This window comes from Triturus cristatus, chromosome 3_2, assembly GCF_964204655.1.
Source record: "Triturus cristatus chromosome 3_2, aTriCri1.1, whole genome shotgun sequence".
In the NCBI taxonomy this organism is placed as follows: domain Eukaryota; kingdom Metazoa; phylum Chordata; class Amphibia; order Caudata; family Salamandridae; genus Triturus; species Triturus cristatus.
This window is the reverse complement of record NC_140584.1, coordinates 1,105,154,423-1,105,176,324: the sequence shown is the minus strand read 5'-3', so window position 1 is coordinate 1,105,176,324 and position 21,902 is coordinate 1,105,154,423. Positions and strand designations below refer to the sequence as shown.

At 44.9% G+C, this 21,902-nt stretch overlaps 1 protein-coding gene across 1 annotated transcript in view; it reads right to left on the bottom strand.

Moving 5' to 3' along the window:
• Positions 1-21,902, bottom strand: part of PITPNM3 (PITPNM family member 3) — a 1,847,214-nt gene that overhangs the window by 653,290 nt on the left and 1,172,022 nt on the right. The window contains exon 5 of the mRNA XM_085649907.1: positions 11,542-11,777. Coding sequence (XP_085506033.1) covers positions 11,542-11,777 — 236 coding nt within the window. The remainder of the gene's footprint in view (positions 1-11,541; positions 11,778-21,902) is intronic.

Genomic DNA, 21,902 nt, shown 5'->3' with positions numbered 1-21,902 from the left:
CTGCCGCAATATTGGCTGCGCTTCTGAAGCTGATCACATTCACATTCACCAGACAAATCATGTTTCTTTGATATGAGTAATGAGTTACGAAGCGGAAATAAAGAAATGCATTAGACTTATTTGGAAACATTAACTTCTGCTAAAGCGTAGCTGCCAGGGAAGCTGTAAATCAATTACTCTCTGAATTTTCACCATGCTGTCATTACAGGTTCTAATATCGTCACTGCTGAGCTCTGCGGATATCTCCCCTTTACCTTTACAGGGCATGTTCCCGTATGGATCTCAAAGTGTTTACTAGCTGGACTACGTTTCTTACCCACCTTTAGTTGTGCTAGTCTCTTCCTCACACTTTCTTCTAGAAAGAACATTAAATCTGTATGGGTTTCCCTTTTTGGAGGGAGAAGCAAGAGGCAATAATTCTGTTGTAGAGGAGACCCTGGATCCCATAGTCCCCTTGTTCAGCAGATCTTCACGTCCTGTCTCTTGTCTGTTGCAGCTTTCTCCATCAGTCCCAACCCTAATGATTGCATCAATTGCTAATAATGTAAAGATTACCCTCAATAAAGTGTGGGATCAAGTGATCATCCAGTTTAAAGTGATATGCTGCAGGTTGGCATTCACTTCTCCTGTCTTCTTCTTAGCCAGCAGCCTGGGTCATAGCCACACTACCCGTCCTCCCGCTATTCACTGGCAGAGGAAATGGAGCCTGGTGGGCGAAGGGCGGGATATGCTTTCTGGACTTTTTTTCTTCAACTCCGATACTCGCCCGGTTTATGAATTTCTTTTTCCTTCCTATACCTTCTGGCTTTCTGAGTCTTTTCCTTCCCTAGTCCTAGTTCTTCTTTCCATTGGTGCTTCCCAGATCCCCAGCACCTGGTCAGTTACTCACTGCCCGCCCTGTGCCTCTTTCCTGACCCTTCAGCTATTTCTGCCGTGTGTGTTCAATGCTCTAGGTTTCCAACCATTTTCCCTGCAGAGACTCTGAGTGACCCAGTGCTGTCCGACCGGTCGCGTCTGGCGTCTAGGCAAAGTGTCGAGAAGGGGGGGGGGTGGCGTGGGACAACAACGTCAACACCAAAAAAAAGAACTTCCCTGAATTCCCGCTGCCTCGCCGCTCTGCTGGCTCAACGGCAGCACAGGCTCCCAGACTTCCCGTGGCCAATCAATACGCTGCATGAGAGCAGCGTCAGGATTGGACTGAGCGCCTTCGATTTGTGCTGGAGGGAGACTGGGAGCCTGTGCCTGTTGCCTGTAACCCGGGAACACAGCTCAGGTTGGAGACAGCTCAGTGCTCATGCCGGTTTAGCAGTCCTGAGATGGTGGGCCAAACTCACAGGTGCACTGCTAGCCAGTGCTTAATTTGTAAAATATTAGGTGCCAGGGCTCTGACCAGGATGCCACTGCAGCTTGCACCACCCATCGCTCCTGTCATCGCTGCCAAAACAAATACTAACCATCTCTCTCGCATGTAAATGCGACAGTTTCGATTATTTCAGGTCCCCAAAGCTAAAGCAATGGCTGGGGTGGAAAGTATTAGTAAAGTTTTAATGTATATTGTTTTCCTAAACAACTGTTATACTGCTCATCTCTAAATTACATGAGCAGCACCACCTTGTGGCAGAGTTCTCAAAGCGTGGTGTTGACAATTAGGTGCCGGTGCAGAGCACCGGAAACCAATTAAGTGCCGGTGCTCAGCACCGGAAAGCTCCGGCTCAAATTAAGTACTGCTGCTAGCAGTGCACCTACCACTCCTCTTCAATGATGATCATGGACTGGGCCCGTCCCCAAAACTTGGCCAGGAAAGAAAAGTAAAACAATAATAAACCTGCTTTATTATTGTTTTATTTTTTACGTTTTGCAGCTACCGCTGCTGGCAAGGGGTGTGCGGGGGCGACGCTATGTCTTGCTGCTTTGTGTTTTTTTAACATCCTCCTAGTTTCTGTGTGCTTTATACAACATTTTTGGTTTATTTTTCCTATTACCTCCATTGCTTCTCTGTTCCTTGTTGATAAAGTCCCTCAATCACTGTTCTATTCCTGTGTCCCTAGTTCAGTGAAGGGGCAAGAAAAAAGAGGGAGGGTACCAAAAGTGTGGTTTCCCATTTTAATTTCGCTTGGAAACTTTGGGGCATATTTACTACTAAAGTAGCGGAGCGTGGCATTAACCCAAGAAGGCTAACACCATGCTCCTTCACTTTAGAAACGCATGGCTACACCGCATCTGTGTAGCTTGGTGCAGCACACATAGAAGTTGCAACTCGTCATTTTTAAAATGATTGTTTAAGTGCAGGAAGGAACACCTTCCTGCACATAAACAATGATGCATGGCGTTTTGCTGTCTCTATGTGTGCTGCACACATAGAAACAGCAAAAACGGGGAGAAATAAAGCATTTCTCCTCGTTGCGTCTGTTTAAGACCAGGTTTTCTCTGATCTTAATGCTGCCGCTGTCCCATATTTACACTATCCTTGTAAATATGGGGCAGCTTCAAAATCAATGGGTGTTGTGGCGGAACACCCACAGCAACACCCACTGCCCCCCCCTGTAATGCTAAGTATAGTGTGAAAGGGGGCTTTATTTACAAGGCAGTGTTAAGCCACGCTAAGAGGCTTAAAACTGCTTTGTAAATAAGGCGAAGCCCGTATCACCACAGGAACGTCGTAAAAAGTGACATTCCTGTGGCGACAGGGGCATGTAAATATGCCCCTTTGTACACTGATGTGGAAAAAACAGCTGAACGGAATTACCCCACATTGGGAACAAGGTTAGAACATTACACAGAAACAATGCTTTTGTGATTTGGTGTAAGTGTTCAACCATTTTCAGGAAACTAGCATTAAAAGAGGGGCTCTTTTTGGACATGAAGGAGGTAACCCTCAGAAAAAGTTAGAGCTATCTGGATGGTTGGTACTGCGGAAGTACTGCTGTACTCCCACAAATGTCCCAACTTCCCAAAAGGTGTAAACAAAAGGCTCTTGTAATTGACCGATGGAGCTTTTTCTACCATGATCAAAGGTCAAAGGCCCTGCGCAGCGGGGAGGAGGCTGCCGGGGGGGGGGGGGGATTTGGGGGCAGGTCCTAGCCGGAAGCCAGGATACAGCCAAAGGGCGAGGGGCCTGACCTCCATATATATCTCTGAAGGGAGAGTGTAATGGGACTTGAGCACAGTGCTTGAGAAACGAGGCAAAACATGCAACTGTGCTCTGATAACCAACAAATGTGGTAACCATATCACTGATGTAATGTGCAGCTGAAGTATTACTACTGGTGGTGTAACCTCTGCCACTGTAGAAGTATTGCTTCTGAATTACCTCTGATGGCAGATTTAATGAGTTTGAAAGGAATCTACATATTTTATTTTACTTCCTATCTACAAACTGGCAGGTAAACTATTCATATATATATATATATATATATAATCAAGAAGAGAGCGAGGAAAAAAGAGTAACTTGTCCTCTTCCCCAGCAAGTATTTGAGAAACAAAATGGACAAATTCTTTTGATAAGGTATCTTCAGGCACACAATTTTTTTGCCGTTACCTTATGTGGAAGTGAGAAGGAGAGTAAACAACTGTTGAAAAAAACCCCTCACCCACCTACCTAGTAGGTGGCATGTTTCATCATTGGGGCCCAACTGGATTACCTAATGTAATCCAGCTGTGCTACAACGACTGAGTTACAGCGGAGCAGGTTGTTTGGTGAGAGGAAAGTGGCGTGCTATGTGAAAAGTGATTATGAGTTAAAAATGTCTCTTAGGAATGCCCTTTTGAAAAAAGTTTAATAGAAGGGTCCTAGGACATGAGTAAAAACAAAATCGGGATCATTACAAGGGTGTGATATGTACCTGTTCTGCTTGGGTTTTCGGATCAGATAGAACCCGCTCATCAGAGCCTCACTAACCCAGCCAGAACGTTACCCCCTCCCTAGAACCTATTTACAATCCTACAACCACATATATCTATCACCTAAGGACAGGGGATTCCTACTATGCATACCAAGATCTCATAAGTGGCGGCCTCGCGGTCCCATACGAACCCAGACCTCTCTGCCCATACGACAGTATCACAAGTGGCGGCCTCGCGGTCCCATACGAACCCAGACCTCTCTGCCCATACGACAGTATCAGCACAATCGGCGGCCTCGCGATCCCCTACGAATCCAGACCTCTCTGCCCATACGACAGTATCACAAGTGGCGGCCTCGCGGTCCCATACGAACCCAGACCTCTCTGCCCATACGACAGTATCAGCACAATCGGCGGCCTCGCGATCCCCTACGAATCCAGACCTCTCTGCCCATATGACAGTATCACAAGTGGCGGCCTCGCGGTCCCATACGAACCCAGACCTCTCTGCCCATACGACAGTATCAGCACAATCGGCGGCCTCGCGATCCCCTACGAATCCAGACCTCTCTGCCCATACGACAGTATCACAAGTGGCGGCCTCGCGGTCCCATACGAACCCAGACCTCTCTGCCCATACGACAGTATCAGCACAATCGGCGGCCTCGCGATCCCCTACGAATCCAGACCTCTCTGCCCATACAACAGTATCACAAGTGGCGGCCTCGCGGTCCCATACGAACCCAGACCTCTCTGCCCATACGACAGTATCAGCACAATCGGCGGCCTCGCGATCCCCTACGAATCCAGACCTCTCTGCCCATACGACAGTATCACAAGTGGCGGCCTCGCGGTCCCATACGAACCCAGACCTCTCTACCCAGACGGCAGTCTCAGCACAATTGGCGGCCTCGCGATCCCCTACGAATCCAGACCTCTCTACCTAGACGGCAGTCTCATACGACAGTTCATCCTATGATCACCATAACATACAAAAAGGGAATCAGTCTCACTATTCATCAGATCACACAAGGATTACCAGTTCGGGCATAGCCTGTTCTCAGGTTTGAGGGGCTCCTCTTTCCCTTATTCAGTTACCACTTACCTGATCAGGGTTAACATCTGTTCATGTAGCCGCAGCTGACTAGAAGAATAGGCTACCCTCTTATACAAGAACACACAGCACATGTTGGTTCACTACAAACTGGATGCTTTATTACTCATTGCACATACAATCACATAACATTACGATATAACACATAACCTGCAAAGAAAAGTGAAAGATTAAGTTGTACACTCTAATAAGAAAGGGTCGACATCACCTTAGTAGTATGTAGCCTGCACTCAGTGGTCATCTAGGCTCCCTTCTCGTCTATGCCTCGGCTCGCCTGGAATCACCCTTCTCCGAGTCACTGGGACCTCTTCCTTATCGGCTACTCTCTCCTCTCTGGTTATTCTGTTAGGAAAGCATCTGTCTCTCAGTTCTTCTCCGCCTTCAAGATGGCGTCTGTCTTCCCTGGAATAAGTAGTAGCTTTACTGCTAACGGCTAGATGCCGCCTACGGACTGAACCTGTAACTGCCTCAGACTTTCACTAATATAGAGGTGCATTTCCTCATGGAAAATTCCGGCCCGTAACCTGCCGCCCACCAAATTCTTGTACCTCCCCGTACCAAGGACACGTTCCCAGCCGGCCGGCCTGATGTAGTGTCTTCGGCATGAAGAAAAATACAATCCTTCGATAAGGGCCGGCCTGAACCGGTTCTCTCCAAGCGAATAACACCTCATAACTAAAACATCACATTTGACCTAGAAGCATCCCAAGCTGCCGGAGCAGAAAGAAAGATGGAGTCTCTCCCGTTTGAGGCCTACCAGGCCTGCATTCAGCACGGCTCCATGAAATACCCTCACTACAGGACAGGTTATCCCTAATACTAACGAATCTATCCCCTAGGCTATATGTGCAAGCCCTGATCTATGGGGAAGAGCACAGAATCACGTCGAAGTGCCTAGTAAATAGGCTCCATCCACTACTCTAACCCTTAGGCTTGAATGGTAAGAGACTGAAGTCACATTCAATCACCTGTTAATACAAGAAGACCGGGAAAATCGAGCAGAACAGTACCCTAGTATCCCTGATATTTAGGTCTACTAGTTTCAGCCTTTAAGATGGTTCTTTAGGCTTTCTTCAGGACCAAAAGTAAATACGTGGCCTAAAAATAGGTGGAGGCCACGTGGGGTGCAAGTATCAGCACACACCCTAAAGTGTGCTGTGAGTGTAGTGGGTTGTGATTGTTACTCACAAGACCTCTGATCGGAGTACCTGTAAATAAAAAAGTTAGTGAGTACAGATACACAGTTGTCTTTTTATGCATCTGTATTATTAATGCATGCTCCTATTAATTGTAGCTGGTGGTTTCATGCGGCATGGTGGGCATGCATGATGATTTTACCACTGGAGAAAAACTTGCGTGGCTACAATGTGCCCCGGTGATGCTACAGATAAACAGGGGATCCATAGGTGCATTAGGGTGCGACAAATTGGGCACATTGATCTCATATGCACTATTGCCTATGGGTGTTTTTTTATAAAACTGTTAGATTCTAAGTGTGATAAGGTCTATATGTATGTGGCGCATGGTGGCAATCACATAAACCATTTATGACTAACTATAGACAAACAAGTCAACATTAAACAAACACTTAGTTGTGACGCGTAGTTCATATTCTGTGAAAATCAGGTGAAAAACTAGAAACAGACCAACAACACAAAAACACAATAAACGACAATGGCGGTCTCACATTGACTCTGAGTAAGTTATGCCTCTGAGATCCGATCGGTCTGCAGTATCCCAAGCTGACCATATCGAATGAAGAGGTCGTAAGGATATCCAGGTAGAAAAACGAGCGTGAGAGAGCTCAGTTGCGCAGTATGGTAAAGCTATTTGCAAGTAGTACTCACATTTGGCAGGGGAAAATAAGGCGTGTTCACCTATGCAGCCGATCGGGTCCGCTTGTTTGGCCGTGTACAGGTATCTGTGCTGGCATTTAGTAGGAAGCGGAAATGATCGCGAGGTCACGTGTGGACCGTCCCTGGAGTGCTAGTACGTAGCGGAATATTGGGAAGTGTGTGCGGCGCATGCGCGGAAGCTCTGGGGTGACCAATACTCGTGAGATGTATACCCAAAGCGTAAGGATAGTGGATGTGTAAGCTTACGCTAGGTATTATGAAAGGCGGAGTATGTGACTATGCATATCTTTGTAGGTGTCAGAAGGTGGCCAGCGCTTCGTATTCTGCAATAGCACGCTAGTAGCTATTGAGCGTAAAAGAACGGATGCGCATGCGTGTTGCTGTCCTTGTAATTATCGGTGCCTCAATAAAGTTGATAGTGCGTGCAACGTTTTGAGCAATTTGGATGTATGTTTTTAGCATTAAGAAACACACATTTGTCATGTTGATGTACACAGAAGCGATAAGTGCTTATGGCTGAATTACAACATGTAAACGTTTGAAATTGCCCAAATACAGTTGATAGTCAACGCGATGGGCAGATACATTTATTTGTATACTTGTAAACAAATACCTTCCAAAATAGTGTTAGTAGGTGTTAAGAAGGTAGCGAATGAGTGCGGCTAGAATAGGGAGGTGTCAAGTACAAAGTGCTGTTAAATGCGGTAGCTTAAGGAAGGAAAGCGCATGATCTTCGGTTTGCTATTTTGGGGGGAGCAAGAGTAGTTGGTGGCAGATTCAGCGTAACAGAAATTAGGCTATATTATGTTGTACTGTGAGGGATAACTACAGGAGAGACCAGGCCTCAAGACGTCCAATGTGTAATAAACACATGATAGGCGAATAATACGCCTTACTATGTATATATATAGTTGCTTTTATATATATTTTCTTCTATGTATTCTTGTTCATTGTCGACTTGGGCCTTTAAAGAAGTTTTTAAGCCAAATGACTGCCATGATAGTGGTCCATACTGTATGAGTATATTAGATGTGTCAGTCTTTTACTTCTTTATAGGAGGAGATGGATGTGATCAAAGGCATCGTACACTGTTCCAAGGTACGTTATCATTCAGCCCTGATGTGTGGGTAGAAAGTCTGTAAATCCAATGTTGTTCTTTCTCGAACAACCGTTCCTGGATATTGCCCATGTTTGGCTTCAGTTGTTCTATTATTACCCAAGACATATCGTTGGTAGTGTGTCCCATAGTAAGGTAGTGATATGTAAGTTTCGTGGTATTGCGTTTGCAGCGGATGTTACTGAGATGTTCACCGATTCTGATTTTAATTTTTCTACTGGTCATGCCAACATAGCGTAGGTGGCAGGGACATGTTATCAGGTAGATCACATTCGCAGAGTTACAGTTTGTGTGTCTCCTGATAGACCAAACTTTCCCTTCTTCCAGATGTAGGGTTTTTGTTGTCTGTGTGAGATGGCAGATGTTGCAGTTGCCACATGGGAAATGACCAGTCACTTCTGGTAGGCCCCATGCATTCCGTACACTGTTTGGGGTGTTCATAGATCTTTTAGGACGAGTGGATACGAGACTGTCTTTGAGGTTGTGAGATCTTTTATAGGAAAAAAGTGGTTTCTCCCATTGCAGTTTTCCTGAGGTCACAATTTTCCAATTGCTTTGAATTAGTCTAGCAACTTTGTTTGAAATGGAGTTGAAAGTGACACAGGTAAGTGGTGTGGTTGTAATCATATTGGTTTTAGGTTCTAGCAGGCTGTCCCGAATGATTTTGTTTGGGTATCCACGGTTCTTCAGTTTTTCTGTCAACAATTCTGATTGGGATTTGAATTCCTTTATTTCACTGCAATTGCGGCGTAATCTCAGATATTGTCCAAAGGGTAAGTTATCCCTCAGTGGTCTTGGGTGAAAACTCTGGAAATGTAGAAGGGAATTTCTAGCTGTCGGTTTGAAATGTGTTTTTGTCATGAGGACCTCATTTCGTGCTTCTATTTCTAGGTCCAGAAAAGTGATGCTTTCACGACTTGTTGTATGTGTGAATCGTAAGTTGGGATCCAGTGTGTTGATCCAATTCAAAAATTCACTGAGTCTTTTTTCTTCATTTGTCCATATCAGAAAAAGATCATCAATGTATCTCTTATAAAATGTGATGTCTTTGTTGTACCACCAGGCAGACCGATTGTATCCGGAATAGGCTATATATATATATATATATGCACTAAAGGAATATTTAGACTTTAAAGTAAAATGTTGATGGTGTTCCCTTCCCATTCCTGTCCTTGATATATATTAACTCCTGCATTTGCCCGAGTAATTATCTGATTACATCTGTGGTGGGGATGGGCTTGAAAAAATGTTTATGAACACTCAAAGCACTTTCAGAGTTGTGTGGAATTCCACCAATCTCGTGTAATATTATGTGTGAATAAACTGCATTTCGAGTGTAAATGCACGTTTTTTGACAGAAATTGGGAATTCTCAACCTATATAGAAATTAGGTGCAAAAATGGCTTTGTGGATCAAGCCTACGGTTTGTGAAATGAAAAACAGAACCCGGATAATGCATATGATGGCTTTTCTGTTGTTTCAGCCACAGAACCTCTTAACATCCATTATTAAAGCATTGGTATAAAAAAAATAATTCTTTGCATCTTTCAAAATGCAGAAACATTGACATATTTAATTTAGGTCAACTAAACAACATATGTCCGATTGTGATCAAACCACATCAAAATGCTGGCTATTTCCAACCATCTTTTTGGACTTGTACCAGTCAGGATTGTTAGGGGCCTCATAGTTAGCAAAATGGGTCAAAGAGTTACATCTGTGATATGCCGATGGCCAGTTTGAATCCTAAAAATTCCAACTCACACTTCAGCCAACTCAGGAAGATAACGTGAATGCTATTAAAGTAGGTAGTATCAACACATGGCATGTAATACAATTAGAAATGGCAGAAAAGTTCTTTGTCGAGTGAGAAATATATATATATGGCGGCTGTGTAAAGTTTTTTGTCCGAATAAAAAATCTCCAGCACTTACTTTGGGTCCGTGTTCGTCTCTGCGCATTGAAGCTGTGTTATTGATGAGGCGATTCCTGGTGACATATATATATATATATATTCACTTAAAAAACCATAGGTTTCACACATGTTATAGTTAGCTGTACATTTCACTCGTAAAAAACCAATGAAATTCCACGTTATAGTTAGATCAGGTAACTATAACTTGCGCGCCCACAATAAACTGCTGATGACGTCACAGAGTACATCACTCATGACATGGTCAGTGACATCACTCATGACATCAATGATGACATCTGAAATGACACATTGTGGATTGCGGTCGCGCAAGTTATAGTTACCTGATCTAACTATAACGTGGAATTTCATTGGTTTTTTACGAGTGAAATGTACAGCTAACTATAACATGTGTGAAACCTATGGTTTTATAAGTGAATTTGCAAGGTTTTGTAAATGATAATTCCTAACTATAACGTGTGTGAAACCTATGGTTTTTTCAGTGAATTTGTACGGTTTTTTAAATGCTAAGTTATGTATTTATTTTTTATTTTTTTTTCTGGTTTTTCACTATGCGCACACCCTGCGCATACGGTGCGCTTCGCGCACCGTGCGCGCAAGGTGGGCGCTCGGTGCGCTTCGCGCACCGAGCGCCCACGTTGCGCAGTCCATGCCGTGCGCGCCTCGCCTTTTTTTACGCAGTAACATTTGTTTTTTTCTCCCTTGTGGGTCCTTTAATTTATTTAATAAATGTGATTGTTACTTCTTTATTTTTTTTATTTTTTTTGCCGTGCGCGTACGGTAAGCTTACCGTACGCGTACCCCGCGATTTTTTAAAAAAATTATTAAATTTATTTTTCGTACTTTTGGGTCCTTCTTGGACCCCCTGACAAACACTAGGGGGTCTGCAACTCTCTTCGTTGCCCCCGTTTCACGTTCCCCACCTTTGTTTCTCAGTGCGAGAGACAGAAAATGGCGGCCGACACTTCCTGATTTCGCCCGATTCGAATGTTTACAGTCATGTAACCACCAATCAGAATTGAGCTCGCGCACGGCACCGTACGCGTATGGTAAGCTTACGGTAAGCGCACGGAGCGCGCTTACAGATATATATATTGATTTAAATGCTATTTTCTCAGGACCTACTGAACAGATTTACACCAGACCTACAAAAGGCACATCCTTGACCTGAGGACTACCTCTCTGCCAAATTTCAAGTAATTCTGTTCAGCCGTTCGGGCTGTAGCTGTGTCTAAAGGTCCTATGGAAAAATGCATGGGGAAAACGTGTTTTGGGACCCCCCTTTTTTCTCAGCCCCCGCTTGACGAATCCCCCCGAGACTTTCAGGGTAGGAGCGGAGCGTAGCGCCCCATTAGTTTTGAAAATTTCGCGAGGATTCGTCGACCGGCGCCAAAGTTATTCCAAATAGAATGTTGCGGATTTCCTATGGAAACACGGTCCTAACTATAACTATCTACTGGCGACCGCCAGTAGATAATATATATATATATATATATATATATATGTATAATTAATATGATATTGATAATGCATAATAAACTGTATAGACAACATGGGTAATCTCTAACACTATGCACTTGCATTCTGGATTATTAGCAGCTACATAAAATACACATTACTCTTTCTATAACCCGTTCGAAACTATTTTACATGAATATCAATAAGTAGCTGAGACCTACTTGGAAACCAGAGAGAAGGCCTCGGAGCAGATGGCTGGACACGGCACCAGTCTGATGAGCATGTGGCCCAGAGCTGCTGGGAAATGGGCTCTGGTCACCTTCTCGAAGACCGAGCTGAAGGTGTTGATGTCAGCAGCCTTGCAGTTCTGGTCTCCCCCTCCAGTGTCCAAGATGTTGCCTCCATGCAAGACCAACATCAGAACATGGGTTTTACAGCTGCTCGACTGCACCCCCTCCTGAAAGGAAAACAAGAGGACAGTTATTTGATAGGTTGTTGTCCTTAATAAGCAGAGTGCATGTCAGACTCCAAGGCATCCCCTGTACATATCTGATTGTGATTGTGATATGTGAGTGCTGCCTTATCATGTCATTGACATTGCCTCGATATTGTGCATGTTGGATTGTGTTATTACACAGCAAAAGGAAAGATGATAAACATTGAATCTAGTATTAAAAGAGCACTAGCCCTGTGACGGGGAACCTACCCAGATAATCAAAAACTTGTAAATTGTTCACTGAACAGAATTATGGCAGAGTAGTCTTTGCTTGTTTCCCCTCACATTACTTGAACCAGGGGCGTAACACAAGCCCGTGCAGTGAAGGGGGGCACCAACCCCTTCAGAGGCCCCCTCAACATTTCAGGGGGCCCCCAGTCAGGACAAAGTCAAAGAGTATCTATGAGATATGGCACACTCAGGGGGCCCTCTTTAAACTATGCGGGGGACATAATTTTGTGTTACACGTCACATCTATCTTTAGACACAAATGTCAAAGGCATCAGTGTGTAGCACCAGGGTGTGCACAAGTCTGATTTTAAAATGTCACTTGGAAAAACATTCTGTATTATGAACTTCAGGTAGGAAAATACTATAGACCTTAGCTTTGCATCACCTAGGGGTAAATAAGAATGTCATAATTCAATGGAAAAAATACATTATTTAGCAATATATAAATTGTATAGTATAGCTTGGCCAGAACTTAGAAACAACTTATTAGCAAAAGGCAGTAACTTCTTTGGCTGGCCTCCTGCTGTTTACAAATTATTGTCAATAGCCATGACTATCCCTCTGGTACTGAGGTAGAAAACTAGCCACTTAGCCAGCTAGCCCACCAGAGGAGTCAGAATGGGAGTGAAATTGTCCAATTCCCCACTCAGGTCACATCTCCCTGTGGAAAAAAACATAACTCTTGATTCCTTTGCATAAAGAGTCCTTCCAAGGCACATAGAACCACTCACCATAGGGAAGGATGGGCGGGTGGGGTGTGGAACCTTCTTTGGTCTTTGGTATGAGTAACTCAGCCGCTTTGGGCGGCATTAACGGGGAGTAAGAGATGAAGACACCTGAACCACACAGCTGATCTATTGATGTTCTATAGTGAAAGAAACTGTGATACAGATTTTGTCAGGGCACTTATCCCTGAAAAAGGAGCCAAGTCAATGTTGAAAATATTCAGTAGATACATTTTAATAATTTTAGCTTAACTCAGTCAGAGGTCATTGAAAATCACAAATATGTAACCTCCCTTTTATTCCCCTGCTTAACGAACAGATGTCCATAAGATGTCTCTCTTTTTGATCTTAAGTATTGCAGACTTCAAGCTTGCACGCATATATGGTTGGGAGAGGTGTCTCATCTTAGGACGTGAATCTCTGGATCCAAAAGGTTTTCTTTTGGAATATAGCGGTGCAAAGCCCAAAAAACCCTCAAGGACATAGGGCTGCAGGGCTTGCCAGTGGAGAATGCATGGTATGGGTATCCTCCCGAAGCTGAAGGGTTCCGATGGTCCCGGACATCAGTGGTTCCCTCTGAACACACCTTGGAAACGAAACCTGTTGTAACTTGACCTTTCCTCAGTCAGCCTCTTCCCTGTGCTGAGGGAGTGGAGTAAAAGAAATCGCCCTTTATGATGCTACGGGGGTCATTTCTACTCCAGGTGAACAAAAGGAGCTAGTTTTAGCTAGCCCTTTTTATGATGGCGTGGATTGAACTGGGGGGGGGGGGATATTGCTGCAACTTTAACTCGTGAACTGAGGGCAAGAAAGCATTTCCTGGAAGTGTGGAGAATTTGTGGGCACGAGAAGAGATGCTACAGACCTTTTGGGACTTAGAAATTCTTCATCATTCAGGAACAGGACAAGTATCAAGGTACACAAATCCTCCCCAAAAATGTTGTGACTTCCTGTTCTACATTTTTTTAGTTTGTCCCACTCTTAGCTTTTGACGGCAGAGCTTGAGGCTAATGCAGGACAAGGTAAAAGCACATCCACCCTCCAGGCGTCCTGTCCTGCTACACCATCCAAGCTTACCATAGGGAAGATGTTAGAACTCTAGAAAGTTCCTCGACCCCCGCTCTACAACGCTCCCAACCATTGTGTTTGATCACATTATTATCTTTTTGGGATGACTCTAGGGAACTCGCTGCATCATGTACTGAATCTGGTGATTTGACCGCTGTCTGCATAATGTTTTTATTTTTTGTTCACCTGCATGTTTGGCAGGTGCTGTTTATTTTAGTAGTAATAGATATTGCTCCAAATGTCGTCCACTTATTCATTCATGCCAATGTGGTGCTTCGGCCCGATATATTGAAAAATGACCAAATAAAATTTGTTGTTAAAAAAAAAAAAAACTTTGGTAAATGTTTCGACCAGGAAAACTAACAACTTTTACCAAACTGCGCTCTGATGCATTCAACCATAGTAGTTCACTAGATCACAAATGAATGTACCTGTCAGGAATGTAGAGAGGAGATGTCCCAACGGCTCAGAAAGCAATCAAGTAAAGCAATATTGGCAAAAACAAGCAGCACAAAGGAAGAGACTACAATTCTAAAGGGCATCTGGAAAGAGTAAACAGAGGCTTTAAAGTTGGCTGGAAGTGGTGGAGAACTGACATAGAAGTTAGGAGCAAGGTTTACACTGCTATCCATTCACTTACCCACTTCCAATTTTAGGAAGTGAGAGAATTTGTAGTGACAACTGCTATGCCTGGTGTTAAAATAACACATCTTCTTGGTAGGGTTGTAGAAGAGAAGTTTAATTGTAGATAACAGCGTAGGTGAACAGCACCAACTTTACAGAAGGACACTGAGCTCTGGAATGAATCTCAGAGCCACCTCACTACATTCTAATGACAGAGCTGGGTTCTAAACTTGACATCAGCAGCTTCCAACTTTACACAAGATTACAACACTTGCAACTTTCCATTTAGTTGTATTGTTTCCCCATCTGAAGCAGGTGGCTTCATTCCTGCTACCATCACATTTCTGGTTTTTCCTTTCGCAGTTTCCTCATGATAGTGGTGTTAGGTGGGGTGGTTTACTAACATCTCCAACTACGTGGCCTCTGTAGCATCCTGAGGTTCCATGTTTGTATCCTAGTCATTGTGAGTCATATCACAGAGCCTTCTTTCACGGTGGTCTGTAAGTAACACATAATCTTACTTACTGTGAAACTTTCCGATTTGTACTTATATGTTTATTTGTATTTCTTTTTCTCAGGAATCAAAACTCATACTGAGCCTATGGCCTCCTTTCTGAATCAAGAAGTCATTATTACCTGTGTCTTTCGCTCAGTCCATTATCCCCGCATTCTCTGTGAAAGCTGCACAGATACTGGTACCCATCAACAGAAAGAAAGCAGGAAGAGTGGGATTCTCATCGGAACCGCGGTCCTTTTACTGGGCGATTGAATGCCCCGAGAAGGCATTGCATGTAATAGCACAAGCCATAATCAAGATACAGGAAGACCTTGCATCTGCATATTTACTAATGTAGTTGAATCAATCAGCCCGTGCCCCACTGCCAGCCATTCTGCTAGTGCAGCTGTACCTATTTAAAAACAAGCATTGGCATAGCCAATAGGTCTCGCCTTTTGGACCTTATAAGTGTTTAGCCATGCAACAGTTGCATAACTAAATACTTATAAGGTCCCAAAAGCGAGACCTATTGGCTATGCTTAGCGGCCGTGCGGTCGCGAAAGTGATCGCGATCGCGATCAAACATCAAAGCGGCCGTGAAAGTGAAAGTAATCGCTGTAAAAGCGGCGCGCCCGCGCACATGCACTGTAGCTCTAGGCTGGCCTGGTAGCACTTTTTGGAGCCCTCTCAATAAGTCTCGCCAGACCAGCGCATGCGCTGGGTCAGGCGAGACCTAACCAGTGGGTTCCAAAATAAATAACTATATGGTTAAAGAGGAGAATATTTCCTCAGCGATCATAGCCCCTCTAGATAAACATGCAGGACACTGCTCATTATTACAGGCATTCATTGTGCAGTATCAGCTGCATTTTCTCACTCATCTTTAACACTTTGTAACTAACAAAGCAAAAGTGATGTTTGTGTTGCCTTACCTAAAGATTCATTAATTTTAGCTACACCACTCAGTATTAATCTGAGTCTCTGGCTATCTAACCATTCCCAGTTCATGACTCAGGGGGGTATCTTCGGGTGTGGGGGTGTGGGTTGGAACAGCCCACAAATATTTATTGCCAGTAGAGTGACATGCTACAGCTTAGGAAGGTGGTTTTGCATTTTAGAAGTGGCTGGGTTTTTGTGCTCAAACATTTCTGTGTGTCTCTGCCTGGTTGTGGATTGACTGTCTGGATTTGAAAGTGATAGGATCTGAGGAATGTCTTGACACGGGGAGGAGGTGAGACAGCAACAGGTTGACCTGCATCTGGAGTGTAGGGGAGAGGAGTAGCCCATGGAGGTGAAGAGGCCTGGGCTGCCTCCATAAAACAATAGCTCCATGTCCTGCTGAGTGATTGAGGATCCAGACCCCCACTATCAAAGGAAGAAGGTGCCCCTGGCAGGGAGACACCCAGAACTGGTTTGGACAGGGGTCAGTGCCCCCTGAACACAAAGACTTCAAAGACATTTAGGGGTACAACTATGAGAGCTGAAACCCCTGAACGTTGGATTGATCAAGACTGAAAAGGATTGAAACTACTTTGTGGTCAAGAGGAACCTCTGCCAAGGAAGAAACAGCTGAAAGACTGAAGGAAAGGATTGACCCTTGCTGTGTGTTCTGGGGCTGGCCTGCAGTTTGCTGATTTAAGTAAGGAGAGGCTAAGGGACTTTGCAGTGTGCTGTGTCCTCCTGCTTGGAAGGACTTTGCTGGGTGCTGTGTCCTGAAGTAACTTGTTCCCAAGGGCCTGAGGTGAGCTGGTTCCCTGTTGTGGAAACTCAGGAACATAAAGGTTTCCAGTTGTGTCTCAGCGATGCTGTGTGCGTGTGCTTTTTGCAGCCTGAGACCTTTGTAAGAACTGTCCCGTGATCGTGTGCACCAGGAGTCCAAGTGAGTCTCAGCGATGCTGTGTGCATGTGCTTCGTGCAGCCTGAGACCTTCGTGAGGATTGCCCTGTGATCATGGGCACCTGGAGTCCAAGTGAGTCTCAGTGACGCTGTGTGCGTGTACTTCGTGCAGCCTGAGACCTTCGTGAGGATTGCTCTATGAACGTGTACACCGGAAGCTCAAGTGAGTCTCAGCGGCGCTGTGTGCATGTGCTTTGTGCAGCCTGAGACCTTCGTGAGGATTGCTCTGTGAACGTGAACACCCAAAGCTCAAGTGAGTCTCAGCGACGCTGTGTGCGTGTGCCTCGTGCAGCCTGAGACCTTTGTGAGGATTGCCCTGTGATCGTGGGCACCGGAGCTTAAGTGAATCTCAGCGACGCTGTGTGCGTGTGCCCTGTTGCAGCCTGAGACCTTCGTCATTGCTATCGGCCCGGACTGGCATCCCCAGAGGAGCAGTGCCATCGGCCCGAGCCTGCCTTTGCCAAGGAGGGACCTCAAACCATCCCCGTCGGGGGGGAGCCCGTGTTCCATTGCTCAAGATAAGCAAAGTCGCATTGGAGGCCCAAGCCGTGAGGAGAGGAGCGTGAGATCGTACCCCCCAGGTAATGCGCAGCAGGCGTGCGTGTGTCGCACCTGGGGCGGGCTGCAGGCTACGAGAGAAACGCTCTCTGCCTTTCCCCACTTTGCAGCTCAAGCCTCCGCTGAAGTCCGTCTTGCGGCCCGTACTTACCGAGGAGTGGCAGTACCGGGGCCAGAGTGTGGAGCTACACTTTGTTTTCTATCATAAACCACGTTGGGGCATATTTTGACAGTAGTGACCGCGAGTCAGTAAGAGTGGCATAGAGACCGTCCAGAGCACCGCGATCGGTGCTGAAGTACATTATTTTGGCATTACGAATGGCCTGATTGTTGCATCACGCATTACATTATTTTGGCATTACGAACTGCCTGATTGTTGCATTACGAATTGCATTCTCTTGCATTACGAACTGCCTGATTGTTGCATTACGCATTGCATTCCCTTGCATTACGAACTGTCTGATTGTTGCATTACGCATTGCGTTATTTTTGCATAAAGAACTGCCTGATTGTTGCATTACACATTGCATTCTTTTTGCATAACGAACTGCCTGATTGGTGCATTATTTTTGCATTAATTTTGCATTACGAACTGCCTGATTCTTGCATTACGAATTGCATTATTTTAGCATTACGAACGGCCTGATTGTTGCATAATGAACTGCATTATTTTTACATCACGAAGTGCCTGATTCTTGCATTACGAACTGCATAGCATTGTATTAGGAATGCATTCGATCATCGAGAATTGCTCATTAATACTGCAAGAACCTACAAGGGCTTGCTGGCCTAATAACTGGCCAGGTGAAATATTACAAATACGCATATGTTGGATTTTGATCCTGTGGTCTCATCGTATATCTTTTTATATAAATATATAATTGTGGGGGTAACCATAAGAGGCAGCTCCTACTGTCCTACACATAGTGTTAACACTAGTTACCATATGTTGTGACAGTACTTGTAAATGAGTGTGGATTTGTTTGCACAGTGTGGGTGTTGTAACGGTTTCTGGATGTTTAGCCTGCTTTAGTTCATCACCCTATCGGTGGTGGGTCTTGGGTTTCTTAGGCTTGTAAGATGTGCCAAGGTGCCAATGTCAACACATATTAGGTAATTGAGCTCGTACCATACGGGTTGGGCTATCGTGCCATCTGTAGCTATGGTATTTCATCATTTATACCAGTATCCCACGTGCGTAAGCGATATACCCAACGTTGTTCCCTGACATGCAGGTTTATGGTGATGTCCATTTTCAGGTCTCGCCTGAGCCAGCGCATGCGCTGACCTGGCGAGACATTTAGCGAGTGGGCTTTAAAAAGCCGACCAGAGCTTTTTTGGTGGCATAGAGCGTGCAGTTACGCGCACAGTGACGAGCAGAGGCACCATCTGGCTTTCCTATTTCGTCATGGTGCGCGCACATCGCACACCACTCACCAGATGTGACGCTGCAGCTGCTTTCGCGCGCTAGAAGGGACGGCAACAGCGCGCGATCCCGATCTTGAATCAGTTTCACTTTCATGGCCGCGCGGCCGCGTCACTTTCATGACCGCGAGTCCAATGCTTGTTATAAGCAGGTTTGAGAGAGACTGTCTAGATTAGTTCCTCAACCGTGCCCATTTGGACAGTTTCTTAGTAAGTCAGCACTCTTCTCTGTCTCACATGCCCACGATACTAACTCCCAACTACTCCTCTGATAATCTGCTTAATATTTTAGCAATTCTTTAGTCTTCACTTGTGTTTCCCTTCATGTAACCCCCTATTTCAACGTTTTTTCAGGTAACTGGTTTTCAACAATGTCGCTTATAACATGTTACGATTTCACCGGCTGTGTGAGCATTTCACCTACTTTATCTAAGGGGTACCCTTAGTGCATCTAACACAGCCTTGGCTTCAATACCTGATAATTTCACAAACCAATACTGTAGTTGTTCACTTGCTGTATATGCTGATTTCAAATCCATCTCTGATACGTTCGCTTCCCATTCCTGAGGCATTCACCTTCCATCCCTAGGGTATTGACCATTCGATTCCTGAAGCATGCACCTTCTATTCCAGAAACATTAATCTTTTCCTGAGACATTCGCCTTCCATTCTTGATGTATTCATCTTCTATTCCTAGGACAATCGCCTTTTATTCCTAGGACATTCACCTTGCATTCCTGACGCATTCACTGTGCATTCCCCGTCCATTCCTGAGATATTCACCTTCCATTCCTGAGGCATTCACCTTCCATTCCTGAGGCATTCACCTTCCTTTCCTGAGGCATTCACCATCCATTCCCAAGGCATTCACCGTCCATTCCTGAGCTATTCACCTTACATTCCTGAGGCATTCAGTTTCCATTCCTGAAACACTCATCTTCCATTCCTGAGGCATTCACCTTCTATTACTGGGGCATTCACCCAGTTTGATACAGGAGTATACATAGTTACGCATACCATCCGCTCGGACACTATACTCAAAGAAATATTGGAGCGGATGGTATGCTAACTATGTATACTGCTGTATCAAACTGGGTCCAAAATATCATAAGGAAAACATGGCCAATTCTGAATAGCGGACAGCGACAGTGGGAACCCTCCCTCTTTGCCTTCAAGAGGAGTAGAAACCTCCGGGATGATCTGGTACACTCTAAATTTGAGCATCATGATGACGGATGTCAAACCACGCTCTGGAGTCAACCAAAACCTACAGGCCATTTCCCATATGAGAATTGTGTATCATGCCCTCTGACCATCACTACAAAAGAAGTGGATATCAGTACAAACGACCGGTGGAAGCTGAAGGACTTCAGGAACTGCAATACCGAAAATGTAATTTACCTCCTGAAATGTCTGTGCAACCTCAGACACGTGGGGATGACCATAAGGAAAGTGAAGACACGAATTAACAAACACCAGAGTACCATCCGGTGCAAAAAGTCAAATACTAGACTAACGAAACACTTCTTAGACCTCAACCATAATGAATCAGATCTACAAAGAGTAGTGCTGGAAATGATGAGAAAACAAAAAATGGACATCACCAGAAACCTGCATGTCAGGGAACAACGTTGGGTATATCGCTTACGCACATGGGATACTGGTCTAAATGATGAAATCCTATGGCTACAGATGGCACGATAGTCCAACCCGTATGGTACGATCTCAATTAACCTAATATGTGTCGACATCGCCACCTTGGCACAACTTACGAGCCTAAGGAACCCAAGATACTCATGGCTACAACACACACCGCTGATATGGTGATGAACTAAAGCAGGCTAAACATCCAGAAACCGTTAAAACAACCACACTGTGCATCAACAAATCCACACTAATTGACAAGTACTGTCACAACATGTGGTAACTAGTGTTAACACTATGCACCTAAAATTTGCGCGCCATTCCTTCAGCCTGGAGCACAAACAGGACACAAACTTCAATAAAAGAGTTGCAGTAACAAGATGGCACTCTTTATCAATAAACTAGGAATGAATGCAAGGGGAGGTACAACAAAATCTGCCCCCTCCAACCCTCATCGGGGTTAGTATCTATAAGCCCCCATAGACCCCCCCACCTTAGAGGTTAATTGTGCACACTATTTAGGAACCTGGAAATTCTGGCTACATACGTGGCCTTTGATAGTATGCACTCTGGCTTCGATAAATCATCGTTTATTGACATATGGGATGCCTCTTCTCATGGTTAGATGCCAGCCGGTGTCCAAGTCAGCCCCTTATTTGGAATCTCTTATACACATAATAGTACAAATCACTTGACCCGTTCAGTCGAGCATGAGTCCAGGCAAATGCCTGACCATGCTCAGTGCCCCTGACGTTCTTCCAACGCTAGACATCAGTAACGCAACTCCACCCCCATTCACACCCATCGACGGGGGTGAGTGTTGCAGAGGGCGCACTTTCTTCTAATGCTAGACGTACCAGTAACGCGACTCCACCCCCATCCACGCCCATCAACGGGGAAAGTGTTGCAGAGGGTGCACGCAACCCAGGAAGGAGTCTGCAACCATTCAACCTCTAGGATATACGCCCAAAACTAGGCGGTCAGGCACTACTTCACGGGGACACCGTATCACACTCAGGTGCTACCAATACACCACTAACTGGCACCATTTACACAAACAGGAGGACGATATAAGGCCCCACCAAACCCGCTTCCATTTAAAGACGGGGAGGCGAAGCGAACACCACTAGGCTGCATGGCAGAAGGCGCACCGAAAGACAGTAAGAGTGTGAATGATGAATGTGTGGATGGGGGAGCGGGTGTAACGCCCTGGTGTAGGTAGTTCCTCTACCTACTCTAAGAACCTGCTTAATTTACGTTTTTTAAATAATACCTGCATCTTTATTTTTATTTGCATTTTATTTTTATGAACCTGATTAAACATCACCAGGTCCTTTTGTTGTTTTTTCTCCCACTTTTCCCAGAATGTCAGTATAGGGGCTTTCCTCCCTCGACCTCCCATGGAGAAAGTAGGGTAAA